Here is a 21,873-nt window from a genome sequence, read left to right on the forward strand (position 1 = left end):
GAAAACAAGAACCACAAGAATATATTTGAGAAGATACCCAACTTTCATAACTGCTCCCTTGAGTTGGTTTAGGACCTTCTCGATGCACTCATTGTTGATCTGTGGAGGAGGCTCGACATTGCACCCTCCTTTCTTCTTCAAGCCAGAAGTCGATGTTGCTTCCTCACACGTAGTATTGTGCCTAGCCTCTAATCTAGCAACAAGTGCACTTGTCTCATCTACAGCCTCTAGGCTAGATAAAAGTGCACGAACATGTACTAAATTTCGCTCTATCAATATATCGATGTACTCTTCTTCCCAATACCAAAACTTGCATTCATTCTACACAAACAAATTTAAAGTTAGCACAACTAGTCTAATCCGAGAGCACAAACCGAAGCTAAAAAGAGCACATACCCCATCGTTTAAGCACTTGATGAACACCCATCCGGGATATTCCGGCGTTGTAGACACGCGGCGCACGACCATCCTTGGGCAGTGGTCGCACTTGATGAGGGGCAACGGTGCGCCGACGAGCTTTTGGGCAAGCACCGAGCCCGGCCGGCCGCCATTCGTGTATCTGTCGGCGGACCACCGACGATGCAGATCTGAGCGACTAGAGGATGAGCCACTGCCTGCATGTGGCCTTGCGGCCCTGCTAGGGCCTTCCGGCGAGGTGCCCGGCCAGTCCATGGCGCAGCCCGGCCTCCCACAGCCGGGCGAGCTCAAGACCGACCGATCCGCCCCAAATCCGGCCGGCGGGTGCGCAAACCAGGTGGCCGTGGTTGGGTAGCTCGGCGGCGACGAGGGGAACGGGCTGGGCGAGCGCGCGTCGGAGCTGCACGACTGCAATGGCAGTAGCGGCGACGAGGGGAAGAGTGGGAAAGAGTGGAGAAGAGTGGAGTGGGGTGCGGCCGGAGGGAGGGAGGGGGCGGATAGAAAAAGGCTCGTCCTGTGCCACCGACGGGCGGGCTAGGGGAGGACACGCGCAGACGGCCGGCGCGTCCGCGTGGTGTCCGTTTCACCCCAAAAGAGGCGCAAACTTGGGCCGCGGATGGGTCGAAAGCGGACACAAAACGGACAAAAGTCCGTTTGCTCCCGCGCGCTGGGCCGCCCGGTTTGTCCGTTTTACCCCAAACGGACGGGGTCGGACAGGATGGGGTCGCGCGGTGGAGGTGGCCTTACTTCTTCTTTCTCATTCAATCCAATTGATTGAATGGAGCTAGACCCATCATTTTTCTTCATCTTCTTCGGGTCATTTTCAATATCCTTAAGGACGGTCTGCCACTTGGGTATCCCATTCAATTTCATCCAACAATGTGAAAAGTGAATATTTGGGCGAGCATGCGCATGGGTAGAGTCCGCGGACGTCCAAGGATACCTGGGCGGCGGCCGGAGTGGTACAACGGCAGTGGCGGACCATAAGGGTGTGGATGACAGGAAGGAGGAGCAGGCGTGAAGTGGGAGAAAAAGGGACCGGGAGGGGTTTTTGGATGGGTCGGGGTGTCAGAGTCCACGTGGTTGGTGTCCGGACTCCTGCAAAGCCCCCCTGTCTCGAGTTTGCCTCCAGTTTGCGGGAGAATGGACGTCTGGACCAGTCTGCGGAAGGATGGGATACGGAGTTGGATGGCAAAATACGTCTGGACAACTTGTTCCAGATGGATACGGGTGGCTTGAGGGTCAATGTTGGAGATGCCCTTAGGCGGCGAACAGTCGAAGGAAAAAGGTGGTCAGTATGGTCGTCAATGTAATTTTATTTTTTGTCAATCGCTTTATGTAATGTTGTCTTTTTTCTCAATAATTATCATATAAGTATAAGATACCATTTGGGTGTCTTTTCTCAAAACATAAATAATAAATGTTTCTCACATTTACTTTAATGTTCACACAATTAGTTCCTACGGAAATAATAAGTTCTTTTCACGTTGCTTTTAATCATCCTTTCAAATAACTTGGGCACATACGCAATCAACAACTTGGAGATGATATTGCTGAGCATTTGTGGGTGCATTATGGCTCTATGTATAGCATTTTGTTTCCTTGCGCCTTGTTCGAAGTGTGTGAATTATTTTGGATGAACCATGTGGTGTAGTGTCCTGACCATTTGGTGGTAGGATTTGTGATTTATGTGTTGAAAAAATAGTTAGAAAATTTGAATGGTCAGGTTTGAAATTGTGAACTCGGAAGCGGCTGAATTCTATGCATATGCATTATTAACATATTGCTCTGGTTTATTACAGTGTCAAACTGCCATAATATGTAGATGTGCAAATACAAGAGAAAAGCAAGTCAAAAAGAGAGAGAAAAGGTTGGAGAAGCAGGGGGTGAGGCGAGGGCTCATTGATGTACCAGTAGTACACTGGGCTCACCACTGGGCAATTCGGTGCCATCCTTCCCTCTGACAAGGCAGGCAGGCCTACCAGGCATCGGAGCCGAGGAGGGTTAGCTAAACCCCTGCAATCCCCCACCCTCCCACGCACGCACAGCACAGCTAAAGCTCTCTCTTTCCTTCTTCCCCAGCGAGCCCGCTCCCCCTCCCAAAATCAAGCCGAAATGGCCAAAGGGACAAAAAAGGAGGAGGAGGAGGAGGAGGAAGCAAGCCCTCGGCGTTCGCTTCCAAGGGTATGTGCTCACCTTGACCCTCTCATGTACCGTACGATGCTTCTCATCAAATTTCTAATTTGGGAGGGGAGTGGGGCGGGTCTAATTTCTCCTGTTCTAATAATTTCTTCGATTCACTTTTGGTTGTTCGTGGCGGTCGGAAATCACCCCCAATGACACTCCCTTCGTCGACTAGCTGATCATAGCGGTTTCTTTCCCCCACCGTCCTAGAGATGATCCGCCTGCGCTGGTTCTTCCTGTTTTTCTTGGACAAGAAATGGGCGCACCTTTTCTTATGTTTCCTGTTTTGTTTTTTTTTTGCTTTCACCACAATGCAGCGATTAGAAGGGCGGTCGATTAGTGAGCTACCGGGGGAATCCAGCGCAGTGCGGTCGGGTTGCGCTCAAGTTATTCCCTTCTATGTATACTGCTGCAGTTTATTGGCTCTTTACTTGAGCCTAGTCATAGAAAATCTGTGTTTTTTTTTCTCTGCTTCCTGCATAACGCAGCGATCAGGGAAGCAGCTCTACTTTGTTGCCGTGGAAATCATGCACACCGTGCTCAGGCTGTTCCTAAATTGAATGCACTCTATAACCTGTCCTGTTGCTGCAATTTTATATTTTCAGAACACCATGAACAGATCATTTTTTGTTGTCTTCATCATAAAGCACGATTATAAGTTGTTGTTGACTGTTCCCTGATTATTGCACTGTATGACCGGTTCCTTCAAATTTTGGTTTTTTTCAGAATACTGTAACATGGTGACTGGACGGGGAGCCTCATGAGGTTCGGGCAAGCTTCGAGGCTTCACAGACCTACTTCAGGTATTGGTTCTTCTGCAGAGCGCAGTACAGGGTGAAGACAGGCGGTAAGATGATATACACCTGCCCTCTCGATGGGACCTTTTACTACGTGGTGAGGTACCAGGGAAGATTTGTTGTGTTTATCTTGGTTGCGAGTCAATACTGGCTTGTTGGCATTTGGAATGCACATGGATTCTTCCAGTCGATTTGGAAAGACAACAGGGAGTTCTACATGGACAGTAGTAAGACACTCTCTACAGGATTTGGACTTAATCACAAAGAAGTTGGAGATGGTGGTGTTGAAAACACAAAGCTGAGTGTTTGGTCTCTTAGGGATGGGCATGTTGCATTATCCAGTTACGAGGGGCCCAACCGTCCAGAACCAGAGGGATTCCGCCAAGCTTGGGGTACATACATTGTATACATCATGGAAACAAAATTTTTGGAGATCCTGCATAAATGTTGCAATTCCATGGATCATTTTGATAGGCTTGGGTCCCGCGCACGAGATTTAGTGGTGCAATGGCAGTCCCGCTGTGGAGTCGTTATGCAAGGAATTGAGGAGGGTTTTGTAAACCAAAAAGTCCTAGAGAAAGCATATGAACTGATGGGGAGCATACTAATATATCATGTTGATGCTTGGGCTGAAGGGAAACTGTTTTGTCATCCTTCCCTGCCTTCCAAACCAAGGGGAGGAAATCTGGGCACCTATCGACGAGGGTGATGGGGACGGTGACATACATAATCCGGACGTTGCAGCTCCACTGCCAAGAGCACCACTTCGACCGCGGCATGTCACATACACCAAAGCAAGAGGAGGGCAGAAGCGTGGCTCAATTCAAGTCGAGGATAAAGATGGCAAACGGCCAAGAAGAGAGTGCACAGGGCTTAGAGGAGGCGGAGTTGGTGGCTTGGCTGAAGTGCCCCCTTGGTTCCTTGAATGGCGTCAAGATGTCGACAATGAGGTAAATTTTGACATTCCCCTCAGTATTTCAATTTGTGTCCTTTTGGTTTATTCTCCTCTCATACTGCAATATGCTATATGCCTGCAGAAGCTACTGAATCGCCTAATTACCACTGCAAAGAAAGAGCTTGGCCTTACGTTCGTGGATGCTCCGGTTCTTCATTTGAAGCAAACCTTCGAGAAGAAGATACAAAGTCTTGAGCTGAAGAATGCAGGTAGCCAACGTAGTGATGTTGAAGACATCAGAGGTGGTGGTTTCATCACCGATGGAGTTATCACGCAGTACTTCGAAGGCCTCACTCCAATGCTGCATAACCAAGTCAATCTGGTGCCACCGGCAAGCTCGCTGGCTTTCGCCCATGATCCATATGCAATGGATGTGGCACTTCTTGCTTCCTCAGAGATCAACATTCTTCCCGTCAACAACAGCACTAGTGATGAGCCGGACATGGGATCTCACTGGTCCGTCATGGTTCTGTACAGACCCATCAATGGCGCGCCTCGACTGGTGCACCATGACAGCACCGAAGGTCGCATCAACAACGAAGCCGCGGAGCGCCTCGCCCGCTCAATCCGCAGAGTGCTACCTCCCTTCCAAGAATCGGTCGTCGAGCACGCGAGCACTCCACTCCAGGATAACAACGCCGATTGCGCAGTTTTCGTGATGGCAATTGCCAATTCCATTGGACGTTGGCGACTAAGCAGGGGTCATCAAGGTCAGCAGCTGCAGCAAGATTGGGTGAATACACTTGCGAGGGATATAGACCAGAATGTCGTCGCTCAGATGAGGAATTTGCTCCCTGAATTTCTGGAAGGACAGATGACTGTGGAAGAGCTGAACTCTGTGTGCTTCTTCAGTGGAGACGGAGTTGATGGGCAGGGGAAGAATGGTCTTCCATGATGGAATTGAACAACAAAGCTACTCCTGTGTAATAAGCAACAAATGGTAAGTTCATTAATCTCCACTCATGAGTTCGCATCATGTGACCGTTGGTCCTGCAAACAATAGAGATGGGAGCACCAGAATTTAGAACCAATGTGAATGAACAATAAAATTAGGAACAAGCAACAAACCCAAGTGCAATGCCCTCCTATCATGTATAATAGTGCAGTCCTAATAAACAATTAACTTAGCGTACATTTCCTTCGAGTCAAACTATTAACTGATCCTTGTTTGGTTTGGGATTCTAGCTATGTGGTGGCCTGGCGGGCGTTGTGTATTACTAGTAATGGTCTTGTTTTTTTTAGCGCAAGATCATCAAAGATCCCGGCTGATGTTGTTTTCGTGCATTACCTTTTCTTGCAGTAATGGAGATATTCTGACGCAGGAACTCCTGGCGAAGCTTATTGGGGAAGCTCGATGCAGGCATTTTCAGCTGCACCGGCGTCGACGACTAGTAGTGGACCTTTTTTCTTAGTCTCTCTGTCTTATGGCTGTGAAATCACAGTGACTTGCATCCATTGACAGACAATGTTTGTTTCCGTGGGAGAAGTTTGGGATGGCTTCTCTGAGCCTAGCTCGAACTCAAAGGAAGGATGAGGAGTTCTGATGGGAGCTGTGCATTTATCGTATCTTTTGGCCTTGTGCGCCTGTAGTGTAATCCATCAATCCACTGTAGTAGTAGTAGTAGAAAGGAAACTTGCTTGGCTGTATTGGTTAGAGGGGAGTTGAGATACTGTTGCTTTGAATTTGCAAAAAAATGCGTTGGTGCGTTTTCTGTAAAGCAGCAGCCATATTTGCTTTCTAGTTTCTACTCTACATCTACATACAGAAGCAGCAGGGCATAAGCCTATTTTGATCTGAAAAAAGCCCAAGAAGCCGTGGAGCAGGCAAATCTGAATCCCTCCCTGGTCTTCCACGGATCTAACAGATCCAATCCAATTCCAAAAACTACTGGCACTGCCCTATCTGGAGTACTAGTTTGATAGTTTCTAGTCTAGCTATATTCCGACCTGAGTGCAAGGAAAGAAGAAAGTAGCGGCACCCACCGATCTCTGTAGCGGAATGGAATCGGCCGGAGCGTGCCGAGGCAGAAAGCTGATGATGGAGATCCCCATAGCGATCCAAGGTTGCGTCTATCGCCTTGCCTAGCCGAGAGGTGTCTGCACCTGCAGGGAGGCAGGGGGATTTGGGGTTTCTTTCTTGTGGACAACACCACCTCGGCCTCGTCTCCTCTCGACCACCTCACCGAAGCGAGGAAACAAGTCTCTTGACGGTACACTACTCTACGCATCAGCCGCGTGGCACGGTCGCGAATCAACCTTTGATTGAGTTGGTTATGTGGACAGTGGTATTCTCAACCCATCAGGGTTCAAATCCTGATGCTCGCATTATTTTTGAATTTATTTCAGGATTTTCGGCGATGCGCTTTCAGTGGGAGGAGACGTTCCCGTCAACGACGAGGCGCCTAGGGGTAGGATGTGCGTGTGTGCGTTTATAGGGTGAGTGTATGCACGTGTATATGAGCGCTTGTGTCTGTACTCATGCTTAAAAAAAAACCGCGTGGCACGGTCAACATTTTGAGGCTCGCCGCGTGGACATGGAAGAATGTCATATCAAAACCGATGAAAAACCATGCGGAAAGATGTTTTAAAGTTTTGAAAAAAAAATATTTTAAAAAAAGGAAAACAAGATGTTAATGAGGTGATGTGTATTGTCATATAAAATTCCTAGTTCAAACACATTACAAAATTCCTCTTGTGTGAGCAAAATCGTGCCTCTTACGGGAAAACAAAACGCATTTTTTCACACAATTTTTTGTCGAAAAGCTAAGAAAGAGCAGTGGAAAACTGAAAAGTCAAAAAAAATCTAAAAAGCCGAAAACGCGTGTGAAAAAAATAAAAATTATATCTAGAGGGAGCCTAGAGCGCGACACATGGCGGCGGGTGACCTGTTTACAAATGTCCCGCCGAGGGAAAAATCACTAATTGAGAAGTACTCCTTCCAAATATCACTCCCACCTCCCAGGTTGTAATAAGTGGCGCGATGCCCACTGGTCACAACCTGGTAGTTTTCGGTTTTTTCGTAGATTTGTTTATTCAAAATATTTTATCTTCTAAACCGTGCGTCTAAATCTCGAACCGTTTTCATTATTAGATTTCTTACGTTCAGATCTTCAAAACTAACTCCCATGTTGACATGTTTTAACGACTTTTTTCACGAATAAAATAAAAAAAAGCCGGATCGAAAGCACATTTTTTACCTTTCAGAAGCCGTTTTCGAGAGGCACGACCGTGCCTCTCGCGGAAGCAAATCTGTACCTCTAACAGAAGCAAAATCGTGCCTCTCACGAATGAAAAAAAAAGAGAAAACATGTTTTTTTCGTTTTCGAGAGGCTCGGTCGTGCCTCCTGGAGAGCAAAACCGTGCATCTCACGGAAGAAAAAAAACTGCATTTTTTTTTGTTTCCGAGAGACACGTCCATGCCCTTTCACGGAGACAAAAATCGTGGCTCTCACAGAAACAAAACTATATCTCTCACAGAAGAAAAAAAAACATATTTTTTTCGTTTCTGAGAGGCATGCCGTGCCTCTCACCGGAAAATAAAACGCGTTTTTTCGTGCAATTTTGTTTGAATTGTTTTTTTCGAAAAGCTAAGAAAGACCGGTGAAGACTGAAAAGTAGTTTTTTTCTTCAAAAAACGTCTTAAAAGCCGAAAACGCGTGCAAAAAATTATAAAATCAAAATCTGGAGGAAGCGCCAAGAGCGTGACACATGGTGATGGGTGGCGCGCTCACCCCTCCCCCCTCCCCGCATGTGATTGTTGGGGAGGCTCCTGAAGGAGCGCTCCTCAACTAGTTGCTCTCCACTGAGGGTCGTGTCGTGGCAGACATGTTTAAGGGCGGGCCGAGCCGTGCTGGCCCAGATGGCCAGCCTGGGAGATGCTGCTAAAAGGAAAAAAGAGTCATGTATTAGTTTGTGAAACAACATTGTTCCTTGTGAAGCGTCGCAAAAAGAAAAAGGGAAATCCTCGAGTCGAACTCGAACAGTTTAGGGCATTGGACTCCCACGCCCCAGAAGCCGCTCGAATAAATCCCCTCCAAGAATCCCAAGGTCAGAGCCACTGATCCATCGCGAAAACCCTCAATCATCTCAATTCGGGCCGCGGAACCCTAGGTTTCCGCCAGAGATCCATCCATCAGGCGACGAGTACCCAATCCACCCCCCTTTGGAGGGGAGGTGCTGCTAGATCCTCTGCTCTTGATCCACAAAATCGAGCAGACAAAGAATACCAGATGTAACAAAGATTACACTCAGGTCAGTATACCAAGTACCAACGACTATAAGCAGAGCGAGCTAAAGGCGTGTCGCCGTCATCGCCCCCTCCCCCCTCACCGGAGCCAGTCAAACCTTGTTGTAGTAGACAGTCGGGAAGTCGTCATGCTAAGGCCCCACGAGATTAGCACTCCAGAACAACAACCATCACCGATGAAGAGAATCAAAGATCAAAATGATCCAATCTATCGACGCATGAACACATAAAGGATCTAAGCGGATTCGACGAAGACAAACACCAATCGAATCTCATGAAATCTGTCGGAGACACACTTTCACACGCCCTTCGATGACGCTAGACGCACCATCGGGACATGGATTAGGTGGGGAGAACTTTGTTCCATCTTTGGAGATCCGTTGTTGCATCACCATTCTAAGCAGGACACAAACCTAATAGAAATATATATATAAAAAAATCTGAAAACAAAGCCCTCCTCCCGGCAAAGGTCGGGATCCATCGCACCTCCATGGCCCTAAGGCCACTAGAGGCGGGGCAGACCGGCGACGGTCCCGACAGGAGGCAAAGGAAACCCTAATCGTCTAGGGTGCTCATGAGCGAAGGGGTACATGCTACTTTTGCTTGGAGCCCTCTCTAGTTTCATCTAATCAAGCTTTTGTTGGTTTCCTCGTTTTTTAGGTGACGTTTTCGTGCGGGGCAGGAGACTCGGAAGGACACGGAGAGGCTGAGGGGCTCGATGAAGAGTAAGGGAATGCACTCCGAGCGAAACGGGAACGCTACACGTTTTTTAGATAGGCCCAAAACTGCCCAAAAGGCCAAATAGCACACATGCTGGTACACGTGTGTCATGCCGGGCGTGTTGGCACAGCCCCAACCCTATTTGGCACCTTATGCGCCGGTTAAAGGCGTTTTTGCCAACCAGCGCACACCCCCTCCCTTCGAGCATAGGGTGAGTGCATCGGGTTCGAACTCGCGATCTCTACGTTCAGAGAGAAGCGACCTAACTATTAGGACATCGCAACACTTGTGTGTAGATTCTTCTTTTTTTTTCTATTTATTCTTCCCCCAGTTCGTGGAAGCCCCCTGTTTTGGGAAGCTTCTAGTTGTTGTTTTTCTTTTTCGTTGTGGTATCTTCCCAGGCCGTTTTATATGATTTTTTTTCCTTTTTTTGTTTCTTTTCTTTAGTTTTTTTCCTTTTTTTAAATGCATGAACTTTTTCAAATTCGATCAACTTTTTTTAGAAATCAATGAAGTTTTTTCAAATTTGATGATTTTTTAAAATAAATGAACTCTTTTCAATTTTAATGATTTTTCAAATTCGATAAAGGTTTTTTCAAAACCAATGAAGTTTTTTTCAATTTGATGTTTTTTTTCGAAATCAATGATTTTTTCAAATTCAATGAACTTTTTTTCCAAATCGATGAACATTTTTTAAGTTTGTGATTTTTTTTCCAAAATCTGTGAGGTTTATTGAATTGATTTTTTAAAAGTTAGCGGTCGACCGGTCAACTGGTCAACCGTGACTTCCAAACCCAAAAAACCAGCGCTGGATCGGGTCGATCTGGTTTTCCAGCGGGTCGTGCCGTGCCGGCCCAGATGGCCTGTACCAGTTGTGAAACAACATTGTTCCTTCTGAAGGGTCGAAAAAAAGAAAAAGAAATACGTATCCCCGAATCGAACTCGAACAGTCTAGGGCATTGGACTCCCACGCCCCAGAAGCCGCTCGAACGAATCCCCTCCAAGAATCCCAAGGTCAGAGCCACTGATCTACTATCTCCAAACCCCTCAATCTTCTCAATTCGGGCCTCTGAACCCTAGATTTCCGCCAGAGATCCGTTCATCAGGCCAGCCACTGATCCCCTCTTCGATCAGCGAGCACCAAATCCGCCTCTTTTTGGAGGGGAGGCGCTGCTAGATCCTCTGCTCCCGATCCACAAATTCCAGCGGAGCATTCCTGATCTTCGTCAACCTCGGGCCACAGTCTCGGTGAAGAAGCTAGGTCCGGCAGGTACCATGGGGAAGCCTCTGATCTACGAGATACTGGAGAAGCCGGCGAGCAGCGGCGTGATAGCCCTCTGCTCCCTCATCTGGTTCCTCATCCAGAAGAGGGGCATCGGGTACGCGGACGTGGGGCTGAGCTACGAGGCGGCCGTGGAGGGCGGGCAGCACTGGCGGCTCATCACCGCCGCCTTCTCGCACGTCAGCGTGGTGCACCTGGTGTTCAACATGAGCGCGGTGTGGAGCCTCGGCGCCGTGGAGCAGGCCGCCGGGCTGGGCGTCCAGTACTACCTCCACTACACCCTCGTGCTGGTGGTGCTGTCCGGGCTGCTCGTGCTGGGGATCTACCACGTGATGATCCGGAGGTTCAAGGTGGACTACTTCCGGAGGGTGACCGCCGTGGGCTACTCGTGCGTCGTCTTCGGGTGGATGACCATCCTGGCCGCCAAGCAGCCGTCGTCCAAGCTCAACCTCTTCGGGGTCCTCTCGCTGCCCATCAGCTTCGCGCCCTTCGAGTCGCTCATATTCACGTCCATCATGGTTCCCCAGGCCAGCTTCATCGGCCACCTGTCGGGGATCATCGTTGGCTACTCCATTGCCTGGGGTTTGATTCATGGGATGAATAACTACTGGGCGATCACAATGCTCGGGTGGATCGTGCTGGTCTTCGTCTTGAGCTTGAAGCGCACGGGGTCTTTGGAGATGAGGTTTATCGAGATTGAGCCAGTTACGGATCCCTCGCTGCTGTCTGTTGGTTTGGTCGCCTCCAGAAATGGCAGGGCTCTGCAAATGGATATGCTGCCTGGAAGAGGAGCTGCGGATTTTGTATGACCTTCAGTCAGTGTGGAAGAGCTGCTCACTGAAATGTTTGATAGGTCTTGTTTCAGATTGTAAAATTGTATCATGTTGACACAACCCTATACTTTCAGTTTTGAGAATCTGGTGTTATGGGTTTCTTTCGTCATCTCAGATGTGAAAGTTCTTTTATCTCAACTTCCAGGTGCATGTTCATTTCGAACAGAAAGGAAGGAATCCTTTTTGTGAAGTAGCATGTAAAGGAATTGAAATCATGTAGGAAAAGAACAACTGAATTTGTGCTGTACATATCAGATTATTTCTATCCTAATGTGTAAATTCAAGTTATAACCCAAGATATTGTTTTTCATACGGATGATATATGTAGCTTGGATGAAGAATTGGTATGTTCATTCTATTTGTTTCAAAGTTCGGATAGTGAATCGGGGCCAGTACAAGTATATGACAGTATTATTCTGCCAGCCATTGCCATTTTGTGTTTTGAAGTGCGGATAGGTTTTGTTTAAGTATGTAAAATTGTATCATGTTGACACAATGCTGTACTTTCAGTTTTGGAAATGTGGTGGTATGCGCTTCTTTGGTCATCTCAGATGTGAAGGGAGTTCTTTTACCTTGACTTTCAGGTGCATGTTCATTTTGAACAAAAGGGAGTCTTTTTATGAAGGATAGCATGTGAAGGAATGAGAAGCATGTAGAAAAGAACTACTGAATTTGTGCTGTGCATATCAGATTGTTTCTATCCTAATGTGTAGACTCAAGCTATAAACCAAGATATTGCTTTTCATATGTGGATGATATAGCTTGGATGAAGAACTGATATGCTCCTTCTATTTGTCTTGAAGCACACATAGTGAATTGTTGCCAACACAGGCATACATCAGACTTGTTCTGCCAGACAATGCAGAGTCACCTTGCCCCTTTTGCATCAATGTGTTTAGACGATTCTGATGCTATTCTGGTATACCAATCAATTAATCAAGGAAGTTCCAAGTATAGATATGTATGAACTTATGCATGAAAGAAACGCTAATATATGCTTCTACTGGATGCATGCTTTGTTTTTCATTACCTGAGAGGCTGAATCCTAGGAGGTGTTTGTGTATGCTGATTACAGGAGCAACATAAAAATTTGTATACAAATCGAGTGAGAACTCCTCGGCAACAACAGTTATTTGTGTTATGCAATAAATATGGAACCTCTTTATTATATCAGCAAAGGTAATCTGAGTTTACAAAAGGAAGTACATCCCAGACCATGTACACTACACGCACAACATCACATTGCAGGGCCAAGGCCAAGTTTTTTACTTTTGAGGATAAGTGGAATTGTCTGTCCTGCTGTCACATAGGAATGATCTTCGTGGTCAATTCAATCAGTTTCCCTCACACGAGACAAGAAACACTTCAATTATCATTAATTTGCAGCAACTATAACACGAGACAAGAAACACTTCAATTATTCTCCTTGGAAGAATTGATGATTTGGGAGGCTTCAAAGCTCATCCTGAACAAGAAACCAGAATGTTATAAGCCACATGCTATCTAATTCATGAGTTGGAATTATTAAATGAACGAATGAGATGCTTCACAACTTACATGGTAGTCATCCCAGTGATCTCTGTTGCGCTGAAACACAAGACAAAAAGGATGTCAGTAATCATGCATTCATTTATATATGATGTCTTACACAGTCACAGTTTCACCATATGATACATTTGTATATGACACTACAGCACAAGGCAACACACCCCGGCCTTCAAGAATACCATTATTAGAACATATCCAGTTATACTACTTGTTTACCATATTAGCAATGTCTCAAGCACTTGGGATTTGCAATGATATATTCCATCAGTCAATAGGTGTGTTAAGAGGGAATCAGTGAATAAGACTTCAAAGAGTTCTAGGGTGGTAGTCAGAAGTTGATACTTCAAAGAGTTCTAGGGTGGGCATGTGAGCTTACTCTTTTGTATCTGTCCTTGTAATGGTCCCTGCCACGGTGTCGATCACCCCTCTCTCTCCTCCGTCGCTCTCCTTCCTCCCTTGCTTGTTGAGCTTCCTGTACACAAGCAGTTATGTTTAGCTTCTTTCCCAATGACAGTTATTCTTTTGCTGTTCTGCCTCAAGGGCATCAAAAAAATGGCCAGTAACAATTGCTAATTGAAGATTTTAACCTTGTCTTCTCTAGCTTTCCTCTCCTTTTCAGCTTCTTCAAAAGCCTCCTTTTCAGCCTATAACATACAGAAAAGTAAGACACTGCTTACGGGATATCAGCAACATAGGTTAATTCAGTAAACATATGAGGTTACCTCCTTATTTGCACCCCATGTTTCATCGGCAACCTGTTTTGCATACTCCGGGTCATCGCAAATGAGAATGTTGTCAAAAACCGAACCGGCTTTTACCTGCACATGAGTAAGGTTTAAGTCAATATCAAATGTGTTTCATTCAGAACAACCAATAGTTATGATGGAACATGTATCTCCAGAAAACCACTATATTGTAATATATGGTACCTGCCAAACTTCAATTCCAATGTACTTCAAAGGTTTCAGTACATATAAATCTGGATCATCCTCAAACTCTGCAGAAGTGCGACAGTTCATGGTTTAAGATTCTTTCAAACTTTGACAAGAGGTTCACTTCAAAATCAAGTGTCGGGTCCAATATCACTTCTCCTATTTGCTTACCTGGGTTATCAATCCATGGGATCTTCCATTTACCCTTGTAGTTAGGGTTCTTAATTTTCTGTGGGCAGAAAATGTTAGAACATGAAGTCTACCAAAGAAATAAAGTAGGATGAACGACTGATGAACAAACAACAAGACAAACCTTGCGCTTCCATTGTCCTTTGTATGCTGGATTCGGTATCCTTCTAGGTTTCCATATGCCATCATCATCATCGTCCCATGTGTCGGGCTGATTAATAACACAACATGCATATATTTGTCATCATGCGGTGTTCTTAGTTGTACCGAGCTTCATTGTAAGAATGTTTCTTTAGATGTGCTAGGACATCCACAGTTTATGTGATGGTAACTATAGCATGCTTCAAATGCAAAACATCTTCAGCAAGACCAAATATGTAGAGCCAGATAAGTGGTTAAATGGGTCAAGTTCACGCTAATAAATTAGAACTGAATGATGCATTACCAAATAAGTCAAAACCATTTATAATATGGAATATGAAGTGCAACGACTTAATGTTTGATGTCTTGAGTTTCATTAAGATAGGAAGTTTCATACCTTTTTATCCTTTGGGTCAGGAATCTCTCTTGGAATAGAATCATATCCCTGGCCAAGGTAGATGAGCCGTTACAAAACTACAGTATTTGCTACACTGTAAAATAATCAAATTCACATAATAATGTATGGGCACACAAACCTCGGGTTTAACCGCATCTGGATCCTCAATGTACTCTCTGTCATCCCAATCCTTAGGCTGCAAAAATGCATATATGTTAGATGATTCTCTCATTGTAACGTTTCTAGTTGTATTACAGTTCCATTTTTCAAAAAAGCAAGCTACCTTTTTTGCACCAACATCCTTAATTTTTCGAGGAGGCAAGATGTCCCAATCAGTGTACATGCTCCCAGATTCTCTTTCACGGTTATCAACAAGTAAACTATAAGATGCGTCGGGCCTAAGAATGAATGTGTAAACATGCGTCAGCCTGTCAGTTTCACATTGTAGATCTTTCTTGATAGGGTAGTTCTGCCCCTGGTAAGAGAGTATAAGATGCAGCTTCTTTGTTTGAGTCCCACATATATCTGGCCCAAACATCAAGCTGCATAAGAGAAAATGAGAAGGTTATCAGCACAACTCAGCAGTAGACTAGTAAACCTGAACAGATAAGCAGTTTATATTTATTCATTTCGCCTTAATCATGAATGGACATTTGCAAGCTATAGCATCTAGGTGGACTTATATACAATACAGTACAATATAACAAATTATGTGAGATAGACTTTTGCTCATCAACTATACAGACATCCCAATCACATGGTCAAAAGAGTGACAGGGTTTGCTTAGGAGCTTACGAACAGCAATGGTGGATCTTTGTAAGAACATGGAATTCAACGGGGCAGAAGTAGGCAATAACATACCTGTAAGGAGTGTCTCCGCTATATTTCTTCTGGTTGACGTAGCCAGACATTAGCTTAATATAGCCGCCACCACATTCAATTTCCTGCTCAAACTTTATGGAGTACTGGACTACCAATGTCCGGCCCTTGTTACTGAACTCTGGGATCTTGGCTGAGATGGCAAAATGCCTAGCATCTATTGTTGTTTGAATGCCTAGAGCACACAAATAGAACACAAGGATCAGACAGTATCCAGAACTAAGCTAGCGCAAGCAGGAGTTTACTTGACCTGCGACCGAACCATCATCATCATCAATTAAACAAGAACAGAGTATGAGGGATGAGAAAGCAAACCTTTGTCATCAGGATCTCCAGAATATTTTCCTGCCGTGTGCTTGAACATGCCGGCTTTCCCTTCGCTCTTCTTCCAATCGGATTTGACCCACCGAGTCTCCCAACCATCTGAAACATACAACCATATGAGACACTAGAAAATAGCACTAACTTAATCGAACTCATGTATTGGACAAGGCATCGCAGCTAAGTCAAGCAAACCAGGCCATGTCAGCAATTCACTGGCCACTCCATCACACTGATGCTCCCCATGAACACAGACATCAGTTCAACTTAAACATCGCTAGTTCCCAATCCCACTTCCTACCCACTGTCATCACTGAAGGAACTAATCATTTCAGCAGGAAACCTCACCACATCACTCACCTCCAACCACTTAATTCCTTGCTCGGTCCTTCAAAGGAAGTCAACATCCTTTGTGAACCGGAAAACCATGAACAGGGGAAGCAGGAATTCCCGAGGGCATGAACAAAATACTGGTCAATCCAGGGGGCGATGCAGAAATTTTTCAGGCGCCCATCAATCACTCGCCCAAAATGGAATTTGGGAGCAGCGAATCCAGTTCGATTCACGAGGACCAGCACGGAAATAGCAGCAGGTACAATACGGAGCACGCAGGCACCTCCCAAACTGGTAAGTAAGCAACAAGTCTACTGAGCTGGGAACCGGGAGCACTACTACCTTCGAATCGCTCCTCGAAGATGACCTCCCCGGAGGCGAGCAGGAGCAGCGACGAGAGGGCGAGGAGTCGGTGCAGGAGCTTGAGGTGGCGGTCGCCCCGCCGGCGGCTGCTACCCATCGTCGGTGGCCCGCCGGAGACGAGGAAGTGGTGTTGGGCTGGTGGCTGCCAGCCAGGCTGCTGCTTCTGCTGGGCTTTCCATTGCCAAGGGAATATTTGTAGCGCGCGGGGCGCCGCAACAGCCCGCGGATGTGGCGCTTATTCACGGTAATGCCCTCCGGCCCGACCAACCAGCTGACCAGGGCGTCGTGATCCAGCGAGGGGAGCGGGGTGGCATTTTCGTGAATTCGCGACGACCCGGGGCCGTTTGCGGGGGCGAGTGGGGGTGTGGACCGGAGGAGCGCGGCCTTCTCCGTCCCGAGTCCTCGTCGTCGTAGCCACCGGACGCCGGCGACGACCCGTCAAAGTCCACGGTGGTGGACCCGCGACCGCGAGGGTGGGACGTCCCCACCTGGGCGCCGGCCCCACTTTTAAATGCGGCAGCAAATGAAGCTCGCTTAAGCCCCGGTGCTGGCCAATGAGACGCCGCCACGTCGTCGCACTGACGTGTTTCGCGCTTTTGTCGACGTGCTGCTGCTCCGCCGGACCGGAGAGGCTCGTCGTGCGCCGTGCTGGCGCCGTCTCCGGTCGTCGCGACTGGTGGTACGCGTGGGGTCGTGGAATTCCACCGCCGTGTCTTTGGCGCGCACCGCTCCGTCGAGAGGCCGACCGACCGGCAGGCGAGTCCGAGCCGATAGGCCCGGAAAGGGTCGCGCCGCGGTGCTCGAGCAACCAGCGCGGCAGCTCAGTCAGTCATCTACAGTATGTGTGTGCAATTTGCTAGTGACGGCGGCTACGTAAGTCATACACTCTTTTTTTTTGCGAGGGATGCTACTACTTGTCATACAGGTTGGGTATGTATAAGCCAGCTGTATACAAGGACGGGTTTCAAACAGTTTATTATAACTAACAGCTTATTTTCAAATGATGAATGAATACTATAATATCTGCACTAGCTCACGGTCTGAAGTCGATTGTAAATTCCATTACATAATTCTGATAAAAAAACTGTTTTTTCTGTTTCTTTGTTACATTTTCACGTTACAAAATGTGAGTTTACACCATCTGACAAATAAATACAACTGTGATTCTTACGTATTTCAAACAGGTAGACACTGGAAAGCGTCCACAAGATTCATACAAATCGGGGCATCTTAGCAACATCTGATAAACAGCACAGTTGCTTATTGGCAGAACAGAGTATATAACAAAACATGGACAGAAATGAAAGCGGTAAATGGGTGGTGCCATCTACAACATAAATCGACATAAGGATCGCTCATGTAGTTTAAATAGTGTTAACGTATTTAAAAATATTTATGCAATTTCATAAAGTGTTTACATATTTTCAAAAAATGTTCGTGTAATTTTAAAAATGATAAAATATTTTAAAAGAAGGTTCATGTAATTTTATAAGTGTCACGCATTTAAAAATATATGCAATTTAAAAAGTGTTCACATTTATTATTTAAATGTTTGTATAATTTAAAATTACTTGTATTATTTACATAAATGTTAACATCTATTTCTAAAAAAAATTATATATTTTTATTGAAAAAAGCAAAAAAGCAGAATATAAGAAAAAATCCAATAAAAACTGCAATAAAACCTAGAGAAGAAAAATAAAAGTACGAACCGGAGAAGAACCGGAACAGGGAAAGGAATCTGGAGAAACACGAATGGGTTGGCCCATGTAATTTGTGGGAGTGAAGCAAGTGATCTACAAAAAAATGCCATCCATTGCCGATAATTCAACCCAGAGCTCGGGCTCAGATGAGCCCGGTGAGCAGTAACACAATTTAAAAAGGAAAAAAGTTAATATTTTGTGGTGCAAAATGTCGAGGAGCTCCTGGCAAAAAAGACGAAATCAGGTGTGAAATGTGCGATTTTCAAAAGATTCCCAGACATCCAAAATTTGTCTTTTTTGCCACAAGCACTTCGAATGTCGAAACTTCACAACATTTTTACACGAAGTTCATGCACAGAAGCATCTTGCACCATAAAAAAAATTGAAACTTTTTGAACTTTTTTCCTTTCAAATCACGGTACTATTCATGCCTCGGCTCATCTGAGCCCGGGCACCAAATCGCCGCTCTCCATCTATCACAAAATATTTTCTCATATATTAAATATTGATTTTGCGGCCATAAGTGGCTCATAAATTCAAACCAATACTTTTTCCCTCTTCAATAAATCACGAAAATTTATGGAGATGATATATGTCTCCACATTTGCATCTATTCCAAAGGTTGGTTCCATTTGAATTATGAAAAATACTATTTCCCTATTTTAAAAGTGACTTTTATGCGAAAGTGTTGTTCTAATCCCGAGCTCATATGAGCTTGGGTGAACAGTAAAAAAAAATGACTTTTTTGTTCCAAACATTTATAAATTTTTCATTACTTGCAAAGCTTCATCGTGAAATCATATTCGTGGACGACGTGACCAAAAAAACAAAATCGATGCTCCATGGTGCTTCTGAAAATAATATTCTGGAGAAATAATTTTGTTTTTTTGCCACATTTTCCACGAATGTCATTTGGTGATGAAACATTACAAGCAATCAAAACATTTGTTAATGTTTGTCACACAAAAAATTCAAAAAAATTGATTTTTTTGCCCTTTTTTATTTTATTGTTCACCCGAGCTCACATGAGCTTGGGATCAGAACAATCGCGTCCACTTTTATGTCACATTACAAGGCGACTATTATTTCATTAATTTGAGATGTCCCAAATAATTCATGGACCTTCTCCTAACTATATGTTGCCAATATATGCGAAGACTTTAGGTTTTTTTTTCTGCGGGTAATAAGGGAGTTTTATTCAATGTCAACAGGGTTACAATCGACCAATACAAGATCAGAGATAAAAGTTGGACCACGCCACAACCAACAAGCGATGCTACGGCCCATGCGAGCATAATTAGCCGAACAATGTGCTACCTTGTTCTAACCTCTCGAAAGCTTCAAATGTTTACACTCCCTAACCAGTTAAGAAAGTTTTAATCTCCTTGACTAAATTACCAAACTCTGAGTTGAGAAGTGAAGTGTCTGATAGAGAAGACAACACTACCTTAGAATCTAACCGCACCAAAATCAGAAGACTTGACCATTGGAGAGAAAGGTTCATCCCTAACATAATTGCTTGAATTTCTGCTTCTAGGGCATTGTTGCAATAGAAGAGCACTTTGACAAGCAACAAAGATCACTCCTCCTGCGTATCTCTTAAGATCATGCCTACCCCAGCCGAGCCATCCTTATTACTGAAAGAACCGTCGACCGTGAGTGCCAGCCAGTCCGCCGGTAGGGGAGGAAAAGAGGGGACGGCTCTGGAAGCTTTGCACCCTGAGTCCATCCTATGTCCATCACCGGAGGTTTTACTTTTATAAGACCCTCGACAGAAAGTAACTTAGCGTTAGTAACCGAGCTGAGGTAGCCGCAGAGAAAATTTCGAGGCACCCGAACTGGCAGGACTTCTTTCCCATGCATCAAATCATTCCGCAAATTGCAAAGACTTGAGATTGCGCAGTTCAATCAATGAGCAGAGCATCCATTTCCTTTTTCTGTCCAAAATGGCATCTCATGAACCAAGTATATTTTCCACTATTCCATTACATCCGAGTTTTGGACACGTCATTCAATAGCTCAAAATGTCAACCTAGGAATGAAGCATGGCTCCAGGGGAATTGATATTGGCCATTTGCCAAGTAACAACACCTACTGCTAGCGTATGGCCTAGTGATGATTTTGGCAGGGTATCCCTACAAAGGGTGTTCTGTCGTATGGGTAAAGTGTACAATCTCTGCAGAGTCTAAACTATCCAAGTAGCCGTATCTACTGTCGAGTCCGGATAAGTCACATTATTCAGTCTTTGTCGAACTTGGATGTTTAACCCTTAATAAAGGTGTAGACAAATAAACTTGGACAAACGTTGAGCATATGAAACAAAGATGAATGGTGATGTTAAAAAATACAGGTGTTGGAAATACTGATCTCGGTGATCATGATAATTTGGTTATGGTCTTGAAAGGATCTTGAGTTTGACTTGAATTATTATAAACTTACATATGTATGTTTTATCTCTATCATGCCTGCTAGATAAAGTTTGCTAAGCTTGCCTATGCCATGACTTGAATCCTCATGAAATGTTTATGCCATGGTTTGCTCTGCTTAGTGATATATGTTATTTGGTTATCTACTTTAAAAGTACTCATTGGCTCGTTGCTTTGGCCAGATCCATCTGAGGAGCCATCTTCCACTAGCGTGAAGCGAGAATGTTTGTTTGCTAGGAGAGTTTCCCAGCCAGTTTCATGTGGAGTGCTCTTGCACCAAGTCTGTCCTCAATTGTTGTTGCAGCAGGCCTAGCTAGCTCTCTCTCTCTGATGGAAGGTAGACGAAGGACAAGGGGAGTCCACTTCTTCCACCTCCGTCCGGCGTGAGAGAGAGCGGCAACAACATCCTCTCCCTAGTTATTGTCTTCCATTGCCGTTAAACTCCCATCTGTGACGTTGGTATAATAAGCAGGCCAGAATGGCTTTGTAAACCTTGTTTTAGTACCATGTTGTAAAGTGCGCGCCAGTGTGGTTCCTTGTCTGATGTGTGCGTCCCACAGATCTGTGAATTGGTGAGTTACAAGTTATCGATACTACGAGGTATTCCTCTCGAGAGAGTCACCGCTTAAAACACCCTTATGTTCTCTCATGCGTTTACCGTCGCCAAGTCTGCCGATCCTCTCCCATTCGTGCAGCAGGGTGAGAAGTTCTCACATTTGTGCTTCACCTTCTTCTGCGCCCTCCTCTTCGTACAGTACTAACTTGACTCCCTGCCGCCATCTTCATAAACAACCCCGCTGTAAGAAAACTTCACCACACGATGGTTGCTCGATCGTGGTTATCTATGAAACTAGGGTTTATCTCGTTCATAGATGTCATGCTAGTTTTCTTCTGCCCCCACAAACTTTATTCCTCTTCCAATCAATCCACGATGCACCAAAGAGCTCCATTTCTATGGAGCCGGGAGCGTATCTTCAGAGATATCCATTTGCAAACCCCACACGGAAAGGAACCAAGCGTGTTTCTCGTGGCTTGGGCGCACACGGAAGCGCACAAGAATGGCGTGGAGTCGCAGCCCGCTCAGCTCTACGGAGAATCATCTGGATCGGACAGAATTTGCAACGCCAAAGAAACCAAGCACCGAAGCAACATCATCTTCTCAGCGAATTAAAAAGCTGGCCTGTTGAGCTACTCGATCGATACCTAC

At 45.3% G+C, this 21,873-nt stretch overlaps 2 protein-coding genes and 1 pseudogene across 2 annotated transcripts; 2 read left to right on the forward strand and 1 right to left on the reverse strand.

Annotated features, from left to right (window-relative positions):
- Window positions 1-3,345: 3,345 nt before the first annotated feature.
- Window positions 3,346-5,248, forward strand: LOC147980883 (uncharacterized; annotated as a pseudogene).
- Window positions 5,249-10,186: 4,938 nt separating this feature from the next.
- RBL13 (RHOMBOID-like protein 13) lies at window positions 10,187-11,746 on the forward strand. The gene is made up of 2 exons (XM_087513655.1): window positions 10,187-10,333; window positions 10,411-11,746. Exon 2 carries the CDS (start codon window positions 10,595-10,597, stop codon window positions 11,408-11,410), a length of 816 nt encoding a protein of 271 aa, XP_087369781.1. The 5' UTR covers window positions 10,187-10,333; window positions 10,411-10,594; the 3' UTR covers window positions 11,411-11,746.
- An 817-nt stretch (window positions 11,747-12,563) lies between these two features.
- CRT3 (calreticulin 3) lies at window positions 12,564-16,722 on the reverse strand. The gene is made up of 14 exons (XM_087513654.1): window positions 16,517-16,722; window positions 15,836-15,943; window positions 15,503-15,695; window positions 14,925-15,183; window positions 14,781-14,837; window positions 14,642-14,689; window positions 14,228-14,314; window positions 14,086-14,143; window positions 13,912-13,979; window positions 13,705-13,800; window positions 13,570-13,626; window positions 13,359-13,454; window positions 12,992-13,021; window positions 12,564-12,899 (listed from the first exon to the last, which is right to left on the reverse strand). Exons 1-14 carry the CDS (start codon window positions 16,632-16,634, stop codon window positions 12,888-12,890), a joined length of 1,287 nt encoding a protein of 428 aa, XP_087369780.1. The 5' UTR covers window positions 16,635-16,722; the 3' UTR covers window positions 12,564-12,887.
- Between the last annotated feature and the right edge of the window lie 5,151 nt (window positions 16,723-21,873).

This window comes from Triticum urartu, chromosome 3A (genome assembly GCF_056163025.1).
Source record: "Triticum urartu cultivar PI428250 chromosome 3A, HENAU_Tu73, whole genome shotgun sequence".
Taxonomy (NCBI): Eukaryota; Viridiplantae; Streptophyta; class Magnoliopsida; order Poales; family Poaceae; genus Triticum; species Triticum urartu.

Bases quoted from the DNA above. Each gene is read 5' to 3' on its own strand.
- RBL13 (XM_087513655.1), top strand. From the start codon at position 10,595: ATGGGGAAGCCTCTGATCTACGAGATACTGGAGAAGCCGGCGAGCAGC.
- CRT3 (XM_087513654.1), bottom strand. From the start codon at position 16,634: ATGGGTAGCAGCCGCCGGCGGGGCGACCGCCACCTCAAGCTCCTGCAC. The intron at 15,696-15,835 runs GTTTGCTTTCTC...TGTGTGCTCTAG, and splicing joins TGGAGATCCTGATGACAAAG to GCATTCAAACAACAATAGAT. The intron at 13,980-14,085 runs GTAAGCAAATAG...GCACTTCTGCAG, and splicing joins CCCATGGATTGATAACCCAG to AGTTTGAGGATGATCCAGAT.